The sequence below is a fragment of the Pygoscelis adeliae genome, unplaced genomic scaffold, assembly GCF_000699105.1.
Source record: "Pygoscelis adeliae isolate BGI_AS28 unplaced genomic scaffold, ASM69910v1 Scaffold21, whole genome shotgun sequence".
Taxonomy (NCBI): Eukaryota; Metazoa; Chordata; class Aves; order Sphenisciformes; family Spheniscidae; genus Pygoscelis; species Pygoscelis adeliae.
Genome location: NW_008824243.1, coordinates 10,759,114 through 10,782,006, shown reverse-complemented (window position 1 = coordinate 10,782,006; position 22,893 = coordinate 10,759,114). Strand labels below are relative to the sequence as shown.

The following is a 22,893-nucleotide window of genomic DNA, read 5'->3' as shown; positions in this document are numbered from 1 at the left end:
AGGTGAACAAGCAGCAGCACCAAGTCAAGGGAGGAATGGGCAGGAGCAGCTGTGCTACTGCGGTGTTTGTGAGGATGACGATGGGTGGGCTCTGCAAGCTGCCGGGCAGGCAAGGGTAGGCCTGATGGGGTCTGTGGTTGTCTTGGAGAGCATGGGGATGGAGAGAGGATTATTTTTTTAAGAGTATCCAAAGAGCTAGCAGAGAACATAACCTGTCCCCCAGCCCCTGGCTCTAGGGCAAACAGCCTCTTGAGGCTCACAGCTGCTCCTTCCCATACAGGAACTGGAACTGAAGCACGAGCAGCACCAGAAAATCCTGCGCATCAAAACAGAGGAAATAGCAGCTTTCCAGAGGAAGCGGCGGAGCGGCAGCAACGGCTCCGTGATCAGCCTTGAGCAGCAGCAGGTACAGGCAGAGCGAGCCTGCCACCTCCTTCCTGTTCAAAGGGGACTGCCGTGGCAGACTGCTGGGTGACGGGGGAGGCCTGGAAGCAGGGGCTTCAGCCTGAGACGGGACATAGGCCCATCCTGCCCCTGAGGAGGACAGTCCATAATGTCACTTGTATCTAGTAGCAGAGGACTTAGATCTTGTCTTACGCCCAGGAGCAGGATTCTCTTCTAAATCCTAGCATTGGTAAAGAAGCTGTGAAATCTTGTCTGTTAGCAGAAGGGTGGTGGGAGATGCGGCCTCCAAGGACTCCTTGGCAGCTGTGGATTTAGCTCAGCTCTGCCTCTCAGAGCAGCTGGAAGGATACAACCAGTGAAGTCTGGGCTATAGGGGTTAGCAGAGATGGACTCGAGATTCTCTCTCTGATCTCAACGGGGTTGAGATCAGACAGTTTAGCAGTCCTGGGCATTGCTGCTGCTGTCTGCATGCGTGCACATGCCCTTTGCCTCTCCTTCCATCAGAAAATTGAGGAACAGAAGAAGTGGCTGGATATGGAGATGGATAAAGTTCTCGAGCAGCGCCGGGCCCTGGATGAGCTGGAAGATGAGCTGCGGAAGCGGGAAGCTATCGTGGCCAAAAAGGAAGCCCTGCTGCAGGAGAAGAGTGGCCTGGAGAGCAAAAGACTGCGCTCCAGCCAGGTAGGACAAGAGTGTGACACCTCAGCCCCTTGCTTGATTTCCAGCAGAGGTGGGAAGCTGGAAGACCTAGGCGCCATCCTGGGTCTGGCAGAGAGCTGCAGATCAGGATGAGGTGGTGGTGGGAAGCGGGTAGCAAATCTGCCCCTACAGGAGACCCTGCTTGTGCTCTGCCTCTGAGGTAGTTGGTTTGATAGCCCCTGGCGTAGGTACGCACGTGGGGTCACTTGACCTATGGAGGAAGTAGAAAGGGGCTGGGGGTTTGACTTGCCTTTAGGGCAGATCCCCTTAAGCATCTTCTGCTGCAGGCCCTGACAGATGACATAGTGCGTGTGTCCAGCCGTCTGGAGCACCTGGAAAAGGAGCTGACTGAGAAGAACGGGCAGCTGCGTCACGGCAGCGCCCACGACCAGCAGCAGATCCGCCAGGAGATCAACAACCTGCGCCAGGAGAAGGACCAGCTGCTCAAACAGAGGTTGGAGCTCGACAACAAGCTGCGTCAGGGCACCCTGCTGTCCCCAGAGGTACCTCTTCTTGGGCTGGGCTGCTGTGCTTGCAAGAGCATGAGGCAGCGTGGGGGTCATTAGCAGATGCTTCCCCATGTCCCCAAACTGCGCGTATCCCAACTTCTTGCCAGCGCTATTGAGATGACAAGGGAGGTTAGGGGCAGGGTGAGACAGAGCGAACCCTTTTCTCCCTAGTAACTGCAGCTCTGCCCTGGCAGGAAGAACGGATCTTGTTCCAGCTGGACGAGGCAATCGAGGCTCTGGATGCAGCCATCGAGTACAAGAACGAGTCCATCACGTGCAGGCAACGAGTCCTGCGAGCCTCGGCCAGCCTGCTGTCCCAGTGTGAGATGAACCTCATGGCCAAGCTCAGCTACCTCTCCTCCTCCGAGACCCGAGCTCTGCTCTGCAAGTACTTCGACAAGGTGGGAGACAACTACCCTCTGCGTTGGTGGGAACTGTAGTATCTGACCAAACTCTTGTTTTCCTCAGGCTCGAGCCTTCTGCTTGCCTCCTACTGTACTTTTGACCTGTGAAGTCAGGCCACAAAGCCACAGCACCATGATCCCCCACCTATCCCAACACCTGGGAGAGAGGCTTAACTAGTCATAGGATGCATGGATCCCTGCGGTGGCTTTGCCACGTCAGTGCAGCCACACGTTGCACTTCCTCTGCGAGGCAGCTGTGACATCCCAGAACTACTAACTTTCATAACGCTGTACCAAAAAACTAACCTGATCAGGCTCGGTGGTGCAGGAAAGCTTCCAGGCTCTGAAGGAGCTGAGATGTTTCTTGCTCTTGGGTCCTGGCCAGGTGGTGACGCTGCGAGAGGATCAGCACAGGCAGCACATTGCCTTCTCGGAGCTGGAGATGCAGCTGGAGGAGCAGCAGCAGCTGGTGTACTGGCTGGAGGTGGCCGTGGAGCGCCAGCGCCTGGAGATGGACCGCCAGCTCACCCTGCAGCAGAAGGAGCACGAGCAGAACATGCAGCTACTGCTCCAGCAGAGCCGCGGTAACCACCCAGCTCCTGAAACGGGCAGCAGTGGCACGGCTTTCGGCTTTCACAGGGCTTGCAGCTTGAAATGGCCTTGTTTTTCCTTGTAGAGCACATGGATGAGGGGCTGGCCAGCAGCAAGCTGCAGTACGAGGCGAGGATTCAGGTGCTAGAAAAGGAGCTGAGCCGTTACGTGTGGGCAAACCAGGAGCTGAACCAGAGGCTGAGTAACATGAGCCTCCATCCTGGACAGACCAAAGGTGAGAGGAAGCCCAGGCGGGGGCTTTGCTGTTCCTACTAAGTTAAAAGGAAGGGAGTTTAAATTCCTTTGCCTGGCAGCAAGAGCTTGGAGCAGAGTCAGGAGCAGTGCGGGTGCAGGTCATTGTTGGCCTTCAGCAAGTGCTCTACAGGCACTGATTTTGATGAGAGAAGTAGAGATCCTGACACTCATCTCACTGTACCCCCAACCTTTCCCAGCAGGGACGGAGAGAAGCATTCACGGGGCTGGGGACAGAGCTCCCCCTGCGCTCGGGACCTGCGAGGAATCCAGCCTTGGGGAACAGCCTGTACCTCTGGCCGTCACTGAAGAAAGCCATCGGGTCAGGGATGAGAGCAGGGACCTGGTGCACGCCCCTTTGCCATCGACGTGGAGGCGTTCCTCCCTGCCCAACGACAGCCCCGGGGACCTTCGGCACAGGGATGCCGAGCACTTGCCGAGAGCGGGGCAGCCCCACGAGGTGCACCCGCCGCGGAGCCTCGCTCCTGCCTCCAAGCCCCGCCGGGAGCTGCGCAGAGCCAGCCTGAACGTGACCCCAGTGCCTTACCACCCAGCAATGATAGACGTGAGGAAAAATCCACTCTAGACACAGGCTTAACACTTAACCTGGCACAGGGCAGGGAGGAGCAGATACTGCTGACGTGAGCTTAAGAGCCTTTCTGCCCACAAGCCAGCCTGACTGCAAACCTGTTACGTACCAGAGGCCTGAGGAAGAAAAAGACATGACTTCTCATCATAAGGGAGATAAGCATCAGCCTACGTTCCCCATGTTGCTGCCAGTCTAGCCAGTGCTGACTGGACACCTTTCCTCCGGCACCCTCAGCAGCTTAAACACTGGGAAGTGGGAGGTACCTCCCACCCTCGCCTCGTAACACTAAAAACTTGTTTACAGTTTGGAAACCTCTGCTGCAGGGCTCGCTCAGCCCTAGCAGCCTTGGAGGAAGATGCTCTGCAGTCCCACAGAACTTGTACATAGATTTTTTTTTTTGTAGTAACTTTGTTTTTTTACATTTCTACTGTAACTTTTCTAATAAAGCAGAGTGAGTTTTATGAAGCAGTCACTTGTCAGAGGCTCCAGTCGTCACTTAACTCTGGTATGTAGGAAAGGAGTTCTATTTAAACCTCACTGCATGGGAACTCAGCTGCTGTCACAGCGTTGCCTTAATGTTTAAGTACCTGCTTTGTAAGCGCTCACAGTCAGAGCTGGTAGGCTTCCTACGTTGAGTTGCTGCAGGAAAAGCATCTCCAGACAGCAGCAGCATTGTCTGAAGCATCCAGGATAAAAGCGACCCTGGTTCGATGCCATTTTCTGCTCCAGCCTATAAGGTGCTTTAAGCAGCATTTTCTTACTCTTGGGAAAACTTCCAGTCTGGAGGTAAGGGAGATTAAATACAATCCTGCAATTTAACACTGACACCATCCACCTCGGGAAGGGGGACGTAAGTTTAACTCTGGCAGAGCAAGAAATGAAAGCCCAGGTACCTGCTTTAAGGGCAAATGGGGAGAGAGCAGCTTGGCTACCTGACCCCAAAAAGCAAGCCACTGCTTCAGCCTGAAATCACGAGTACAGCTACCGCAGCTACCATTGGAGGAGTAACATACACCAAGTTGAACGCCAGCATCTGAAGTAGGAACCACCTGATCTGCCTCCTGCATACTCGATCTTGCCTGTAGGGGTGTGGCTTTGAGGGGGGACCTTACTGAGGGCTCCAGGTGCAGCTGAGCTGCACGAGATTTAAGTTCAGAGCCTTTATTTTCTGCTGTTGAAAACAAAGATCTTCAGCAGAGAAAAGAATCATCCATCCTACTTGGAAGTAAGTAGTAGTCTTGGAGCTCCATGCTTGTGTATCAATCCACATCCTTGAAGCCCACAAGCAAAACAATCACTGGTAAGCACACTATTCCTCCTCTCTTGGCAGAGGGAAGCAGTCAGCCTTCCTGCAACAAATAGTGTTTCCAGGAAGCAAATTCCATTCAGTACCATCTAGCCCCTCAAAGCCTTAAAGCCACGTAACAAAATTCCGCATTGCCGTGCCTGGTTTCAGGATGACCCCACACTATCTTCATAGCTCTCTGCTTCCTGTGCGTTACTAGACACGGTGGGGTGACTTCCCCACAAAGAGATTGCTATCCTAAAGGAAAAACTCAGCCATTCCAAGATAATGCACACTTTTAGCCCCTTGTAGGCTACATCTCGGGCACTGAATCACAGCTCCTGCTGTCTTCATGGGGTTAGAATGCAAGCACATGGTTCACAGGCAACTAAGTCACTATTTGATCAGTGACTCAGTTTAGTAGTCTTTGAACTGTCATCTCCAGTTATTCCATCACGTTTTACCTCCCAGGGAAGCTTCCCCAGCCAGCCCTCTCTGGCTCACTGCAAGTTTGCAGAAAAGAGCACCGAAGTTACTCGGTGCATCAGCACCTGTTTGCCCAGCAGCGGCCAGGAGCAGATACACCAAACCATTTGCAATCTACAAAGAGGAATAATCAAACTCCTCTCCTTCCCTGTTCCCAGCTAAATTATCTTTCCCCTCCTCTGTATTCTTTTGGCATTTGTCAAGTACTTCTGAGGGATTTACTCATTAATCCGTCAGAGTTAATCTCCTTGTTATTTTCCCACTAAGCTGTGACAAACTGGATGCAACTAACAGAGGGATCCAGTTAGTATCAGGACAAGATACACAGCAGGAGCATGCAGCTTGTTTTGTACCCATTCACCTCCAGCATCCTTCTTCCTGCAGCCCCAATCCCTCGCCCATCACTTGGGCTAAAGACAGACTTCTGATTGACACAGTGAAAATTCACATCAGTTTATTTTACAAGAAAGCTGTAAGAAAAGTGACAATTCTCCCTCTTTACCTAGCAGAATTGAACCTTCACTGCAGAACTCAGCTACCACATGCAAGGAAAGTGCCAGAAAGACCGAGCTAGGCTTTGAATGGATAGAGAGATGCTGCAATTGAGGTTAAAAAACCCCAGACTTTTAGAGTGGTCCCTATTTCCACTGTCGTATGCTTGCATCCAGTCTCCTACCAACACAAGACAGCTCCAGTCCAGCACCAAATATAAGGTCCTTGTTAAAAAGCACGTTGTACAGCTAGGATAATGCAAAGTTTCCCATACTGTTCTGGCTCCAAACTTCAGCTGAGCAGCTTTTTCCGTGAGTAAGTCCTGCTAAGGGGACGCTTCCTGGAAGCCATGATGTGGAATGGAGACAGCTCCTGGTTGGCAGTAATTTGGAAGGCATCGGATTCCTCTTCTACAAAATAGAAAGAATAAATTAAAGCCACAGTTTGCCAAAGCTTACTGGTGACTCCAAGAAGCCCAATACCAACTGGAAACAACAAGAACAGTAAGCTGCACTTCCTACTAAGCTACTCTCTTTCATGGCTACCTCCCCTCCCTTCCAAACTTCCCAGTCCATGCCAAGCCTCTTGGAAGCATGTGAGATTGAGACACTGAATACAGAAGCGGCAGATACAGCCACAGGCTTTCTGCACAAAACCCGATCCCTAGCACAGCATGCTTTTGTTCTCATTTAGTTGCAGGCAAGCGGAGAGCACACCTAGTCTGCTCGAGCCCAGCCCTTCCTTACAGCACAGGTGGTTACCTTGAACACACTTTCTCCGAGATGGCGGTGTCTGTCCCTGGCACAGCAGTGGAGACTGGGTCAGTGCTAGAAGGCTGCTAGCAGAGAGCGCGCTCTTCACTGGTGGAGTTGAGCCTGGAGAAGCACAGTGAGATGCTGCAGCAAACTGACAACTCAGGAGTGCTTTCAGGTAAGTCTCATACACAGCCTTTATTCTACCTCAAAACTTCCATCGGTACAAGTGATACTTTGAGTTTATCTGAAACAAAATCTAGGCTGGCACAGTGGGTTTCTGGCATCAAGAAAGGTAAACGGCAGTCTTAGCAGACTTAGGTAAACAGAATTAGCTCTTAGTGCATTTAATTTTCTTAGGTGGTTTAGCAGAAAAGTGCTTCACTCATATTAAACATAGTTACTCTTCAGTTAACTCGTGTCCTGGAAGAAAACTATTATAACCACGATGGTCTGTAAATACAAAAACAAGGTCTGTAGGTACAGAAAGTCTCTTACAGGACCAGCTTAAGGAACTAACCCTGCCCAGGCTCCAGCCTATACTGAAGCAGCCAAGCTTTAGACTTAAAGACAGTTGGCTTCAGTGCTGGATGCTGGGCAGAAACTGCTAGCGGCATCAACACAAACCCAAATAAATCGCCAGTTGGATGCAGTTGGAACCCTCCCTCCTCAAGTTCTCAAACTTTCCTTTTAATTCCTCCAGCCTCCTGCTCTTTCATATTTCTCTGATCTCTCTCCCATCATTAATACCCCATTGATATACTCCTCACATCCAGTCTGCCTGTCCCCATAATTAACTTCCACATCACTTACAACACACTCTCCCCCTCATTCTCCCTCAGACAGTAAGACAGAAAACAATTGTGTTCTTGATTTTGTCTACCCCACATTTTTAACCATCTCTGAATTTCAACAGAGTGTCACTCGTGCCACTTAATTACCTGACAAAAGGAAGACATCGTCATCCCCTACACAACTGTGCTGCTCAAGAGTTATGAGCGCACATGCTCCTGGTTTCTCAGGAAGTAGAGAGTCTGTCCTTGATTTGCTTCTGTTGCCCTCAGCTGTGGAAAAGCCAGTAAGATCCAGGTTGCACCTATCAGTGCAAGATCTCTTGGCATCAGGATTCTCCTCCTTTTCTGGCGATAGATTCGTAAAGACCCGCTTCCGAGATTTCAAGCCAAAAGTTCCCATGGCAGAGTCCTCATTGGCCCTGGGTTCAGAGTCACTAGGAGATGCCTGATCCTGGAGCCTGTAAATCCCTTCCAGTTCAAACTCCCCAAGAGTATTTGTTACTTTACTGCTGCAATGCTCCAAGATCTTCGTCTCTCCTTCTCTGCCTGTTGACATTCTCTTCTGTTCATCAGCATTCTTCTCACTTTGACCACAGCTAGCGTTAGCAGTGCTGCCTGCTGCTCTCTTTCTCCGAGGCCAGTCGTTGATAGCATCAGGGGTAGTCCTCCCCTTCTGCTTTGGAGAAGGTGTCCGGGGAACTCCTGCTTCTAAGGGGGACGGGGAGGTGGCATTAGAGGCACAGCTTGTTGGGGTGTATGACTGGCATATGTAGGTCTGTCCTCCACCTTTCCCAGGTGTACTGTGGAAAGAGCGAAAGCAGGACGGTGAAACACAGGCAGCTGCTAGTTTTCCCGGGTGCTTGCTACACCAGGTCATAGCAAGATCACCAAAGGGGCTTTCTCCTCCCTTGGGTTTGCTGGCACTTGCTTCAGGTTGAACTTCCAACGATGAGCAAGGGCCAATTTTCTTAATGCGAAGTTTGGGCAGGCCTGAAGCTTGCATTTCAAGTTCAACTTCGTAAGTCGGTCGGCTAGCAGAAGGCAGTTTGCAACGACTTTTAGGAGTAGAGAACTTGGCTAGAAGCTGAGGATTTCCCATTCGTGCAGCAGCTTCCCGCTGTCTCCTGTCTGCAGTGCAGCGTAAAGAATAGGCAGGAGCAGACCTTGGCATAGGAGGCAAAGTATTCAGGGCAAATCTGGAATGTCTCTTAAGACTTGGAGCCTTCAGCCCCGTATATTCTTCTCTCAGCAGGATTCTTGGTTCCAAGTCATCACTAACTGTTTGAGAACCACTTAGGAAGGACTCACAGACCTTTGCACTGGAGTTCCCCTCCTTAACCAATTGCTCACACTCTATCTCAGCATTCTGTGCACGTACCTGCCCTCCAGCAGGCGGCTTTGGAGACAAATGCTCTTCCAAGTTTTCCAAATCCTCTCTTGGAGGAGACTTTTGAGACGCTACATCCATCTGCTTATTTTCCTCCGATACAGGGGTATTTTCAGTAACTTGTGACTGACAAAGTTGGAGGCTTTCTACAGAAGAGTTACCACCACTGTCATGATTGTCCTTATTTTTAGAAGGTGTTGCACATGCAAGTGTGAGGTTCTTTCCTCCAGCATTTGGTTCACATTTGGCCTGCTTGGATGTGTGAAGCAGGGACCTCAGTGAAGTGCCAGTAATACCTGGAGATTTTTGAAAAGATGGTTTAGATGCGCTAAGTTCCCAATCAGACTCCCTAGCCTGCGCGTGGGAAGGAGAGCAGATTGCCACAGTGTTCATGGAACTTTCACGGAGAGGAGAACCAAAGGGAGGCTCTAGCCTCACAGCGAGCTGCGATATTTCTGCACTCAGTGGGCTGGTACATAATTTTGAACCAGGATCTTCAGGTTTCCTGGGAGTACTTTTAGTTGCTTGAGATAACGGATCTGACTGCAGTTGAGTTTCCTTTGTGAGGATTTGCCTCCGAGTACCAACTGGAGATGCTAATTTTGAGAGGTATCTCAAGGAACGTCTTGGAGTTTGCAGTTCTGTAAAACATCTTTCCTGGACGGCAGAGGGGGAAGAAGCAGCTGGATTTGAATCTGTCAGAGGTAACAATGAGGCATTGAGCACTGCAAACCCTTCGTGTTCTGGTATTTGTAAGCCAGCCCCTTTGCAAGGAGGGGAAAGTCCTTCTGCTGGAGAACAATCCTTAGAAGTTCCTTGCAGTAAGTGAACCCTCTTACTTTCAGTTAACGCAGATGGTGACTTGATCCCTTGTACAGGATGAGAAAAGTACTTTCCCAAACACTTAGCTGCAGTCTGCTTAGCAGCTGGACTTTTGCCAGGAGTCTTCTCCAGCTTCTGTGGTGTCCTGTGGAGAATGCGAGGTGATCTCCTTGGTAGCTTACTGGCAGAATTCAGTGGCTTCTGGGCAAGTTTATGAGGTGTTTTTCTAGGAGTCTGCAGGGGACAAAAAAAAAAAAGATAAAGAATCATGCTTGTTCTATTCCAGCAGTATTATCTACCCCTCTTGACATTTACTTCTCAAGATTTAAAATACAAAACCCCATTTGATTAGACTTAACAGAAACACTGAATTTAAGATGTGTAGGTCTCACTAAACTTGAATAGAAAAAGGGGATGGGAAGAAAGAGAGAAAAGTGTTTCTACCTGACAGGCAGTCAGCTCCTCTAAGTGTAAGGAATCTTTTCTTGTTCTCCTCCTTCCAGGTGAATGCTTCACTGCAGAGCTACACATGTCAATGACTGCACCAAAGAAAAACCTCTTGGGAGTCTGGACAGTGGGGGTCTCCGAATGCCGCTTAATGCCTATAAAGTGGAACAGTACAATTCAACTAACACCAAGTAACCTGCCACGAACAATTGTCTCAATCACTTCAGATGTATGGACAAGTAGTGTACAAAGCCCTGGCATGTTCTTTTCTAGCCAAATGTTAAAGCTTCACCAGAATTATTGTTATTTCCCAACATGAAACTTATATCCATCTGTAGAAAGAGTGCTCTAGCAGAAAAAAAAAAAGTACAAAATACCTCAGCCTCTTATTCTATTTATAGCTTGTAGCTTAAGAAAGTTCTGGTTCATGACTAAGCATTCTAGTAAGTATAATATAAAGAACTAAATGTCACCATTTATAGCTGATAATCCTACTGAGAAAGCCAGCAAAGAAGATCCCATCAGTCATTGCTTTATGCTGCCACAGAGTACACTGAAAGTAGCTTTAGGATTTCTGTCCCATATTTTACAGGGATTTCACTGCATTTAAGGAATGCAGACTGGCAATCAGCGGTATTCTGTTAGATGGGCCTGACCGGTTTCTTAAGTTGGCAGTGTATTCATCATAGAAATAGCTGCCTTACCGTCCTCCGAATTCAGATTCCCAATTCAAAAATAATTACTGGGGATGAATTTGTGTCTACAGAAGATATTACATGATAGCTCTTAGTTTCTTACAGTTTCTTGTAGAGCCAAATCAAATCAAACTTAGAGCCATCCATGCCAGCTTTTCAGATCAGCAGTATCAGCCTGCTCAAATCCCATTCAGTACCTTCTACATCCTGCAGCGTACAGCTCTCCTCTTCTTGTCCCTGATGGACTCGCTGTGAATTTTGTGAGCTGGGCTGTGTAGTGGAATAGAAAACACCAGAGCAGGTCCTATTCAAAGACAGCTGTTTGATGCGTGGGCTTCTTCTCAAACCTGCTTCTGAAAAGATAAGGATATGGGAGATTGGGCCTTCTTTCTCCTTCAACAATGGGGACATCTTCAGGAATAGTTCATAACTGAAAAGAACACTTAGAAGAAACTTCCATACAGCTAACTATCGCATGTAGGGAGGCAAGCGTGCGAAGAAGAAAGCTTCAACTTTCTTGGGGATTTGGAATATCAATGCATACAAATCTCCTTCCAAATCATGATGCCCCCTCCTCTAAGTCATGATTACTCTCGTCCCTCTCTAGCAACTACATGGAAAGGAATGCTAGAAAAGCCATGTTCAATTCAAGTTACATCCAGGTTAGATGATTAGTTAATTCTCCTGTCTCTTTTTACTAGTGATTGCATCTTCCTGCTTGCCCAACCACGCTGTTTTCTTCTTGCTTCCTGAGGATAAGAAACAGCAGTAACCTACGTAACAGAGACACTCCACAGAGCCAGGTGGCTATCTGTTACAGTAGGAATCAGAGCAACGTTAGGGGCACAGCACAACACGTTGAAGTTACATTAAAAAAAACCAAACCCCACATATGCTGGTTTGACATTAATCATAGCAGCTCAGAATCTTGTTCACCCTCAAGATCCTTCATGTATTTTGATTTAAAAGAGTTGCTGTCTACCTTTCTTTCTTAACTTCTGCTACACAGGGTTGTCAAAGCAGTGAGCAGCAAGTGATTCTATCAGAGGAGGCTGTGCTCCACCAACAGAATAATACAATACTTTTGTACTGACTAGTTATGAATTACCTAAGTTGAGGCATGCTCATCTTGCAAGCTACAACACAGCAAAAAACACCCTTAATAAAAAAAAAAAAAGAAAAAAAATCAGTGCTCACCATTCATGGCCTTCTCTGGAGACTCTTCTACAACACCAGTGTCACAACCTGGATCAGAAGACCTTGAGAAACAGCAAACGCTTTTGACTTAACATACTGTTCACGTTTACAAAAATAGAACTTACCATAAAGACTGAAAAGCAATACTCTATTCCACAACAATATACTGCTTTGTGGGCTACTCTAAGCGAGCAATTAGTAAGCACTTTGCCGCCTATTAACATTTGATTGAGTATGGGTAACTGTCTAGCTGTGGAATAGGTAACAGTTCTACATGAAAATAAATGCTAAATTTCAGCCTGGACTCCACAAATTACAGCACAGGCCTTTTCTTCAGAAACCCTTGAAGCAGCAACTAAACCTTAACAGCAGTTTGCTGCAGGAATTAAGGTACCCTGACTTACACAATGAAACAAGCAGCATTTCTCCCCATTCAGACAATAGAATTTAGCCACCATTGGTTCTCTTGCTGCTGTAGGTGAAGATGACACTTTGACCACAAAGAAGATATCTGGTTCTTGTGCTCACAGCCGTTAATTAAATATCCAGCACTTATTGAAGAAATTCAGGAGTAGCTTACTCACCGGCCTTTGATCTGTTTATGTAGTAGCCTCCTGGAGACCTGTTTATGTAGTGGTGTTTCTGCAACTCTCTTGGTCAGTAACTTGCGACGATCTAAAAATCAAGCAAGAGCTGTAACACTGCACAAGTATAAACCAGTTAGGACAAATAAACAAACAGTTTTGTACAGGCTTCAGTTTAAGAATGACAGCCAATATAGAATCATTGTGCACTCGTAAGCTATATTCATATATTTCAGAGTCCAGTGTCTATACTCCCTTCCCATCCCTCAATATTATTTATTAATAGTAGGTTAATTGTCTGACACAGTACTGAGATAACTTTTATTCTTCATCTTTCATTCACAGATCCTTTTTTAACCAAGCATTTTTAACATTTGTTTTCTTTATGAGGTGTGGAGAGTTCAACAAAAAACACGTTTCTGTTTCAATACCATCCTACTCACTACCCAAACACTACAGCACTGATCTAAAATATTTTCTCCTTCAGTAAAAACATAGGGTTATTAGCTGTTTCATAGAACTGAGGACAAGAACAGGAATTTTGGCAAAAGCTCTTCTGCAACAATCCTACACGCGCAAGTCATGTCCTACCTTTAGTGCCTTCATCAGTGCATTTGTATCTTAGGCCTTCCACAGCAGATACTGACTGGCTTCTAGGCATCTTCTTCATAGACCTTTTTGATGGTGAAAGTATCTCTTCATTGAAGAGGTTCCTCCTTACCTTTGTAACCTCTGTGAGGCAAGGCAAAGCAAGAAATGATCAGATTAAAAGCAATAAAAGAGGAAAAAAGAAAAAAAATTACATAAAGATAAGTTTGTCAGGCCACTAGAGATGGGAACGTCACATTACCAGTGTAGAAAAACAACTTTTTAGAGGCCACAAAGCTTTGAAAAATTGTTTCCTGCTACTGGAACATGTCCTCCTCTAAATCCATCCTGGACTTCTCTTAGAAATTTACATTACTTGCATTATTCCAGCCATAAGCTACAAGCAGATGCCATAGCAGAAAAAGCAACCAATCAGTGTCCCAGATGGAGTAACATTAAGTGAGCTACAAAATCTCAACTGAAGCACATGTAGGCTCAGAGAATGCAGGTGAGATTGCATTTTATTAAATGTTTTGCAGAAAGACATCCGGTTTCCAGATGTGAGAGGTCACTTCTGTCCTCACTTTTTTTTTTCAGGACAGAAAAGATGGAAATAATTACAAGATTCAAGGAAGAATTGAAAGATTTTTCTTTGCAGGATAAATGATTTAAGTTTTTTGCATGTGAACACATACAGAATACAGAGATTATTTTTTCCTCGGAGTTTTTGCAGAATTCAGCAAAACTTTCTTCAGATTTCCAGCATGCTTCAGCATATTTCATCACAGCTCACTAAAATTTACAGGGAGAACATGTGCTGAAGACGCACCTTTCCATGGAAAAGCTAGAAGTCAATATACCTTGCACTGCTTCTTTCTGCAACAAAGGCACTTGTTGGGACTTCTCAGAGGCAAGGTAAGAACGCGAGTTCTCCTGAAACAAAAAAAGAAATTAGCCTCACTGGCAGTTTAATGTTATGTTTAACCATTATGAATATGAACTGCAAGCTCTGAACCACATATTATTTCCATTTCTCCTTCAAAACGATTTTGATCTCAGTACAGCTGATACAGGGCATACTTACTAAGTGAATATAGAGCAAGAGTTTTTGCACTAAAGTGTCATTTCACAACGTTGCTGCACCCCTGCAGAAGCAACCCACACACAATCCTTTTGGAAGAGTTTTACCTTTCTGATGGGATTCTTGGCTATCTTGGGAATCTCAATTTGACGCAAGTTCTGTGGTGCTTCCGTCATGCTCCTGTGTCTGGCTAACACATTATTCCTTTAGAAAGTATACAAAGATTTAGTTAAAATAAGATCAGAAGTGTAGATATCAACCTAATGACAATTAAACTTGGGTTTGACTCCAGAGATAGGAAGTCTTTACCGAAATTCAGATTACAAATTCTTTGCGTTGGTACCTCACTTCAGTTACAACATTGAAAGATTTAGACTAGATATAAGGAAGAAATTTTTTTACGCTGAGGGTGGTGAAACACTGGAACGGGTTGCCCAGAGAGGTAGTGGATGCCCCATCCCTGGAAACATTCCAGGTCAGGTTGGACGGGGCTCTGAGCAACCTGATCTAGTTGAAGATGTCCCTGCCCACAGCAGGGGGGTTGGACTAGATGACCTTTAGAGGTCCCTTCCAACCCAAACTATTCTATGAGTCTATTTGCAATATAAATAGCTATACCTAACTTTAAGGTTGGTATTAAAACTCATTTCACAATTTGCTAAAATTGTGAAAATTGTTAAAATGTACACAGGATCCCCAACATAGAGGTCTACAGTAAATCACAGTTTTAACTTTAACGATATAGGGTCACCTACTGCACAATAGAACATCCTCTTCCTCTCACGGAAGATGGTCATGAACTCCACTTGTGCATAAGATACACTTGCACTTTCATATACTCAGCAATGGTAAGTCAAAATGAAGAATGGGAGCCCTTAATATTTCTCTCAGGCTTGCAGAGCTATCAGCAGGTGTCAGCTTGCCCCAACCAGCTATCCAGCAACAGAAACAAAGATGACTGAGCTGTAGTTTAGATAAGTCCTCAGCCACAGCCCAGGCTGCAACAAGCTGCCTCCTATTTGGAATTATTACCTTCTCTTTTTGGCAGATCTGGTGCGCAGCTCCTCCAGCTGATCACTCTCGCTGCGTAGGCAAACAGCGCTGGGAGTTAAGGCAGATGATAAAGACGGTGGAAGGCCTGGAGATTTGCTGTCCAGAGTCACGGAGTCATCACTGAAGAAGTCTGAAGGCAGAACAGATGTCAGCTTCGGGGGTATTTGTGTACCAAGACCGTAGTAAATATCTCCAAGGGTCTTCGGTATAGAATTCATATACCTAGAGCATCAGAGAGAACTCACATTAAATACAATCCCCCACAAAACTGCCAACGTTTCAATCCCAAGGTTTGAACTAAATTTTTGTTCTTGTGTCAATTAAAAAAAAAACCCACAACTGAAAATCAACTGGGTTTTCATTAGTTTACTTGCTTATCCGCTACTTTTTCATTAATCGAGATACAAGTGTAACAAGCAGAACATACCTAAACTGAAAGTTACAATGATGCAGTAAATGAAAGCTGTAGTCAAAGATACCCAACCAAAACCTCAGTCCCCAGTAACACTTACATCATCCTAAAGAACTTACAATTCTAATATTTCCTCTAGAAATTTTGTAAGATACCCTGGGTCTTCAGTCAGACATAAAATGCGCAGCATATCTGTCATCTGGAAGAGAAAGTCAGGTGGGAAAGTGGATTAAGCTGTGACAGTTGCAACACCAGATTTTTTTAGCAAGAAATATAAAATGGTGACCATAAAATCAGGGGAAAACTACAGGTTCCAAGTCTGCATTTCTAGTGCCATCCAGAAACACAACCTGGTCTGTAATTTACTTGCCTCTTCTAACAACTGCTCCATTTCGTCAGTGTTGCTTTGCAGTGAAGGGCACTGAAGACATAACTCAAGGCGCAAAAATACCTGAAGTCGACACCTAAGAAAACAAGTAGTCATTCACTGCCTTTTTTTCTGGTGGAAACAGCATATTTACTGCAAAAGGTGTGTTCAAAAAAGCAATGGCAGGGGAAGCGGCTCCTTTTGACAGCATAATTTGGTTAGCATTTCATTTTGGTGGCAGAGGAGATGCCTCATTTCAGATATAGGCTACAATGCTTATCACACAGCATGTGTGTATTTGCATTTAATGAAATGTTTTTACTGTGACCAGATGTTCTCCTTGGAATATTTACCCCATGTAAATACTTTTCCACTTGTACAAAAAAGCCACCATTAAAAACTGCTAACCAACTCCACAGTATCTCAGAAGTTGAAGTAAATAGTGTCTCATACTCTCTGACTTTGGTCTCCTTCTGTGAGCCATGCTGTTGTCTGAGCATTTTGCTGGTCTTCAGGAGATGGTTTCTGACTCTTTCCACACAGGCCACCTGCAGAGACACAGAAGTACAGCAAAAACTTTAAGCCTGTTCCCTGTCTGCAGGACAGGTTTTTCCCCCCCTCCTATCTTGACCCATTCTTTTGGGAATAGCTCTATTTTTTTTTTCTTCTCCTTCAGGGAGAGGAATTCTCTTTCAGTAGCAAAGTCACAATGACATGAGACATAGAAGAACTTATAGCTTGAAATCACAGAGAAGGTCACTTGCTTGCAGCTTCAGGCCTTCTCCAGTAACTATGGATTTGTCTTTCACAGTATTTTTTTCAATTATTCACAAGTTTACCAATTTTGGTTTCAGTGAGTTACAACCTTTAGCACTATTTATAGAAGTACCACTTAAAGTAAGAAATACCTTGAACTATTTCTCTTTCCTGGAGAATTAGTAGGCCTAGATTTGACATGTAAAGCAAAACCAGAAGATGCACCTTTTTTAAAATGTGGTTTGCAAGAACATATTGTTTAAAAATACTGTCTTTGAATAAGTGAAATTAGAATTCAGAATGAGGTCAATGTAAAGGAAAAAGATATCCGTTGCAATCTTTGGCAAAGGTGTAAACTGGTAACTGAACTGGATTTTCCTACATCCTTTACAACTACCTGCAGTTTTTCACTATTGAGTCGGCACAGACAGAAGTAGTTAGTGGTTGTGGTTTTGACTACATGCAACTGCGCATAAAAACTTCAGGGAAGATGAAGGAAAGGTAGCCTGAAATAACAAAAACTTTAATTTCCAGATCAGTAACAACCCTGCCCAACATGCTCTTACCTACCTCTTTCTCTTTGGCATCTTGTACTTTCAAAAACCTTTTAATGGCCACGATCATATTCTGGGCACACACAGATGAAAGAACTCCCTCAGCAACAGCCTTCTGGTAGCTTGTGATTAAATGGGACTGCAGTTCCTCCTCAGTTTTGAAGTCTGCAAGGGAAGTGGTTTACGTTAACTAAATGCCTGTTCACCACACTTTACTGATAAAACACTCATTCCAGCTGAAGAGGGGAACAGAGGAGGTCATCAAAAAGATTTTCTCTAGCAAAAAGTGCATCCAGACCACAGAACAGACTAACAGAAGCAGTCCCAGGTCCAGACCCGTGACAAATGATAATCTTAGTTCCAAGTAGATCACCAAGCTTTCAGGTTACTGTAGCAGTCAAGAAATTCCTTTTACTTCTGCATAATTAGTAAATCGGACTACACTTCCAGTTGCACCTTGACGTGTGCTTCCCTCTACTTCTTTTGGTTAAAAAACCAAAGATAGATAGTTCCTTATTGCTTTTTTCAGATGGAGACAAGGCAGGAAGCTAACCCCGGGAGCAGTTGTAACACTAGTTGTAAACATTTATAGAAACTAACTGGGAGAAGGGTGGAAAAAAATTACCACTCTGTGCCAAGCTGAAGATACAGAAACCCGAACACTGATCTGCTCCCTAGCACCTAATACTCCATTATTATCCTTCCCTCTCCCTTCCATAAAAATCCCATGTGACCTCCTACAAATATCGGGACTGATAACACACACCTATTGATATTTTAAGTGCCTTTTCCTTTTCTTCCACCTTTTCATCCAACCTTTTTGACAAAAGCTTCTGTGGAACCTTCTCATTCACTGTTAGTGGCGCACCATCGGGTTGAAACTTCTGAGCTTTTACATTCAGTCTTGCTACGTTGAGCATCTGCAGGGATCTGGACATGGTCTTCATCTTCTGCCTGACTGGAGTTCGGGGAACTCCACCTGCAACACCAGAAAAAGGGAGTTCTACCATCAGAGACACTGAGGCAGGAACTCCACCCAAGGTAGAGCATAATACCGAATTCTGTGTTACTGTCAGGTGAGATTAGTAACCTTCTCGTGGAAAACATGGCCCAAAAGGTTTGTACTTCTCCATGAAATACATGTACAGGCAGTACAGCAGGCAGCTACTTCTCTAAGTAAAAAGCAGGTGAAAACTGTTGCTCTGCATAAGGACTTACACAGGTATAATCAGAAGTTATATATATATATGAAGCAATCTTAGGTTTGAATAGGAATAGCTGACAGAGCAAGACTTACGGATACATCAGGTCAGGGTATAATCAACTGTGGTTGGTGTACTGAAAGGCAATGATTAAACTCTTCTAGAAGAAAGTGTTTTATTTCTCCAAATTAGAGCAAAGTTGAGAGGTTGCAATATTTACTAGTAGTTGGAGCAGTCCCTATTTCAAAAACTAGTGAAACTGCAGAGCTCTGCATGCTGCTTTTTAACAGTTTTGTCAGTCACTGCGCAGCCTTGAATTAGAGTCATTTGAGTTGTACTGAAGGACAATCCTAATAAACGTAAATGATACTGTCTCTAAATAAAAGAAATCTAAAGGATGCCACTACTCAGGAGAGTACAGATCTCCAGCGTTCATGTATTAAAAAGGCCTGCTGAGAAGTCTTTATCATCTTTAATTGACAACATGCACATATAATCCCAAAGTATACATACGTCTTTTTTTGTTATTTCCTGGTCCAGCTGCAGCAGATATTTCACTGAATTTTCTCTGGTACAGCTCAGACAGACTTTCTGAGAGTTCCACTTCAGATTGGTCTGCATCATCCTTCCCGTTAGCACAAGGAACCTGCAGGAGCCTATATAAAAGAGCTATTCAATATAGTTATAAAAAAAAAAAAGGGAGTGGGAGGCATACCCCTTGTTCCCTGTGGAGAGAAACCAGGATTTTCTGGGTGCCAGTCCACAGCAATATAGTGCAAGCAACACACGCTAGTACTCTTCCAATGCCTGCTCCCCAAAATTCTTACTTAAAAGATACAAAAAACCCAAACCACCCCCTTCAAGGGGTCACACCAAGTTGGAAACAAGCATAACAAGAGTCGCCTGATGTACAGTGGATATGCCACTGTCCCATGCCACAGAACTACATGAGCAGCTTTGTGCTAAGCTACCCTACGTTAGGCTTTTTTGTTTTGTTTCACTCAGCAAGCTCTTTGAAGAAAGCAGGCTTATTCATTCCTACTAAACACCAACTGTGATAACACAACCACTATCTTCAGTATCTCGCAGTGGATCTTATCGAACCATAAGATGAGGTGAAGTCTGACATCTCCCCAAGTAACTTAGGTCATTTTAAGTCACCTATATCACCCCTGAAACTGTCAAGATCTTAATCCATGCAAACTGCTACCCCAACAGCCTGTTCCCAGTTCCTACATATACACCAAGACATAATGAAGCAAAAGCACACAGTAAACTGAGTACAGAAATAAAAGTACTAAGAGAAGCATTTAATTCTAGAACTCTGAGCAGCACTGCAGCCATACTCCCTTAACAGGAAGCAGAAATCCTTGATTATTACTCAACGACGTTTCAGAAAAATACCTGAATGACTCCATCAGGTCTGAGCTTGCTCCACAAGCATTCGATGCAGGATACCATGCTTCAAGCACCGAAGGATGCCAGCCCCCTGTATGGGACAGTTCCCGTTGGACCCACTCTGGCATAGGAGTTTCTTCTCCTGTGAGCAGACACACAAAAAAAAAAAATTAGAAGGAAACTAAATGAAGTGGCAGAAGGTCCCAGCCTTCACAGAGACTCTAAAGCAGAGGTTTAGCAAACCTTTGCTCCTGGAGAGGCAGTTTAACAGCCAAGACATCAGGCAGGGAGACTCACATAAGATTCACTCTAACACAAAACAGGTGAGCTAAAAGCAGCCTCCTTGCAGCCACACCCAGAGGCTTTACTGGCCATGGATGGCTTATGTGACACATTTTAGGAAACCTCATTCTAAAAACTTGTCCCCAAGCACAAGTAGCTGTGCTTTACCTACAAGCTAATGGAAGCTAATGCTCTGTCAATAAAACAGAAAGGAACACCACTGCAGATTTATTTCTGCATCACATCACAAGGCCTGAGCCACAGAAGACAAAATTAACAAGTCCCAAAAATGAGAGATTCTCACTGAGGAAATCATTAGCTTTAGTTTTTTCCACTCCAGATCAGATCTAGAGATGACCAAAAGATGGTAAGTTTTGCATTTCCTGACACCTACCCATACTGGCCAGAGAATCTTCCACCGTTGTGTTAATTTTACTCAACACACTATTCACAACATCTGGGAGGTGAAGAGCATGGTCTTGGGAAGAGTTCTCCACTACAGCTCCTTCAAGGTTGCATCGCTGAAGTTCAGCGGTCTTCTCAGTACCAAGTATAGTCAGAACTGCAGTACTCTCAGAAAGCGGTGATAAAACAGCGGTGCAGGGGCACCAAGTTTTAGACAGAGATACCTCAGCAACCTACATTAAAAAAAAAAAAGAGAAAAGTTTATGTTACCTAGAAATGCAGAGACCCAAGGAGTACAGATACTTTACAAACAGGTTATAGACTTACCTACTTTCCTAAAGAATGTTCTGAATTTAGCTCCAAATGAGCAATTTGCAGTGCAACAAACACCACTGTTATTGTCTTCACAACATGATGCACTGTCACCCCTTTTGTCACAGCTCATTACAGAACAGACACTAGTTTAAGGCAAAGAGAAAGATTTACCATGTGCAGTTCTTCAGTCACTAGACTCCTTAACAGCTGATGAAACAGTGACCTGTTATGTTCTGCCTGCTCAGCCTGTGAGCTCTGCAATATCCAGCTCTCTGTGAGAAAGTGGCCAGCCTGCATCAAGCTCCAACCCGACAAGCTACCTTTCAGGAAGATGTTGACTGGACAACGCAGTTGTCTTTGGCTCATGGCTAGGGGTTCCAGGATCACAGCACAGCTTTCCTGCTTCTTTCCTCCTGTGCAATGGTAACATAAAGCAAAAGTTCCAAAGCATGTAAAATGTTTTTTTCATCTAGATGAAGAGACAACTTCAATGCAAGAATAATAAATTCCGAGATTAAACTGGGAATAGCTCTACAGTAAGTGTATTGCAGAACTGATCTCCCCAAGCTCTCGTGAAGGAACCAAGTGCACGAAGGGACCACTAAAGAAAGAGCCAAAGCGCACTGGATGCTGCTTTAAAGCTAATCTGCTTCCTTTTGAAAGGGCTTTATATTTGCGTTCTTAGCTTAGCCAAATTGAAGCTGAGGCAAAACACGTAGAAGAAAAGGGTGTACACCTATAAGGTGGAGCCAGCAAAAAGCTCTTCGTGCATCCAAATTTCTGGAAGCATGGAAAACTGAAGAGACCAAATCAGGAGCATGGGCTAATAGCTCTTATATCAGAGGAACTAGAGCACATGCAGGACTTTTTTCTTTTTAAAACTTAAGCTCTTAAACATCTGAAGTTGCTTCTACGCATACTGTTCACAAGGGAAACTCATCAAGGACTCTGCATGAGAGATGACAGTCATTATGCACACCTAACTTTTTTGTTTAAATTACCAGGCATGCTGAGAAACAAAGTCCCTTCTTGCTGGGGGAATACTGCTTGAAATACAGAGGGCTTCGAGAACAAGCAGTTCAAAGTCGCGTCCAACGGCAGAAGCGTGGTCCAAGGCACAGTCTGTGGCACTGGGGAACTTAAGCCTCCAAGAAAGCCATGAGCAAGATCTGCCCTGTGGTGACTCAAACATTGCACTAAGGTTTCAGCTGGCAAAATGGTGCCTCCCGTCTGATGGATCAGTTCAAACATTGTCCGGTATCCAACATGATCGGGGGATTCGATCAGCTGAAATAAAGTAACAGGGAAGCCTCAGGTTAATGTTGGCAGTGAGGTAACCTCCATCCGAACAAACAGAGGTTGCATGCTTTTAGAAAAGCCGGCCTAAGAAACGTATACAGACCATCTTAACACAGCACCTTCCAAGTGTTTTTACGGAGTTTATTAACCTTATCGGGAACCCAATAAAGAAAATTCTATTCCCACTGAATTAAGAGGTGGCCAATATTTTCAAGCATGTATCTAGACACCCGAGTTGTCAGACTGCTTGTTTGCAAGTCTGAATAGCTGCAACTCCCACCTAACTCAAAGCACAAGACAACCCAACAATAAACACTGTACAGTTACCGATGTATCTCCGTCTCCACAGGGAGAACGACCATTCCAGTTTTCAGTCTCTTGCTGAACAAGAGATTACGTGGCAGTAACTGGAGACCTTTCCCTGCCACTCAAAGGCTACAGAATAAAACTGCTCTCCCTTCGTATACGGGAGGGCAGGGTAGAAGACGGCCTGCTAGTACTCACAGCTGAAAGCTGTGCGGTATAATCTTGTTACCTGAGACCACTCGGCAGTGTCCACCCAGAACAGCGTGATTTTCTGGTCCGCGATCAGCTCCTGGACGCTCCTGGGCAGGAGTTTCTCCGCCAGCTCCTGAGCCGTGGGCGGCTCGCGAGGGGAGGAAGGGCCGTCGCTCCCAGACACGAACTGCCGCAGCTCCCTCCGCGAGTGGGGGCAGGGAGAGAAGAGGAAGACTGTGTTCACAAAGCCCTCGGGGGGCGCCTGGCTCTCCGGGGCCTCGCCGGCGGCGACC

General features: G+C 45.4%; 2 protein-coding genes across 2 annotated transcripts in view; one reads left to right on the top strand and one right to left on the bottom strand.

Annotated features, from left to right (window-relative positions):
* The window catches only part of KIF7 (kinesin family member 7), a 9,977-nt gene extending 6,071 nt beyond the window's left edge, over nt 1-3,906 (top strand). The window contains exons 12-19 of the mRNA XM_009335242.1: nt 3-115; nt 281-406; nt 910-1,086; nt 1,392-1,607; nt 1,808-2,014; nt 2,403-2,601; nt 2,694-2,843; nt 3,061-3,906. Coding sequence (XP_009333517.1) covers nt 3-115; nt 281-406; nt 910-1,086; nt 1,392-1,607; nt 1,808-2,014; nt 2,403-2,601; nt 2,694-2,843; nt 3,061-3,446 — 1,574 coding nt within the window. The 3' untranslated portion in view covers nt 3,447-3,906. The remainder of the gene's footprint in view (nt 1-2; nt 116-280; nt 407-909; nt 1,087-1,391; nt 1,608-1,807; nt 2,015-2,402; nt 2,602-2,693; nt 2,844-3,060) is intronic.
* A 4,005-nt stretch (nt 3,907-7,911) lies between these two features.
* Nucleotides 7,912-22,893, bottom strand: part of TICRR (TOPBP1-interacting checkpoint and replication regulator) — a 16,984-nt gene continuing 2,002 nt past the window's right edge. The window contains exons 2-22 of the mRNA XM_009335241.1: nt 22,638-22,877; nt 21,805-22,090; nt 20,975-21,216; nt 20,484-20,721; nt 19,808-19,940; nt 18,917-19,059; nt 17,968-18,180; nt 17,218-17,366; nt 16,345-16,439; nt 15,895-15,988; nt 15,644-15,723; nt 15,092-15,334; nt 14,167-14,263; nt 13,839-13,911; nt 12,982-13,122; nt 12,391-12,481; nt 11,807-11,868; nt 10,807-10,962; nt 9,912-10,069; nt 9,538-9,701; nt 7,912-7,966 (exon numbers count right to left, since the gene is read on the bottom strand). Of these exons, the coding sequence (XP_009333516.1) occupies nt 7,912-7,966; nt 9,538-9,701; nt 9,912-10,069; nt 10,807-10,962; nt 11,807-11,868; nt 12,391-12,481; nt 12,982-13,122; nt 13,839-13,911; nt 14,167-14,263; nt 15,092-15,334; nt 15,644-15,723; nt 15,895-15,988; nt 16,345-16,439; nt 17,218-17,366; nt 17,968-18,180; nt 18,917-19,059; nt 19,808-19,940; nt 20,484-20,721; nt 20,975-21,216; nt 21,805-22,090; nt 22,638-22,877 (3,153 nt within the window). The remainder of the gene's footprint in view (nt 7,967-9,537; nt 9,702-9,911; nt 10,070-10,806; nt 10,963-11,806; nt 11,869-12,390; nt 12,482-12,981; nt 13,123-13,838; nt 13,912-14,166; nt 14,264-15,091; nt 15,335-15,643; nt 15,724-15,894; nt 15,989-16,344; nt 16,440-17,217; nt 17,367-17,967; nt 18,181-18,916; nt 19,060-19,807; nt 19,941-20,483; nt 20,722-20,974; nt 21,217-21,804; nt 22,091-22,637; nt 22,878-22,893) is intronic.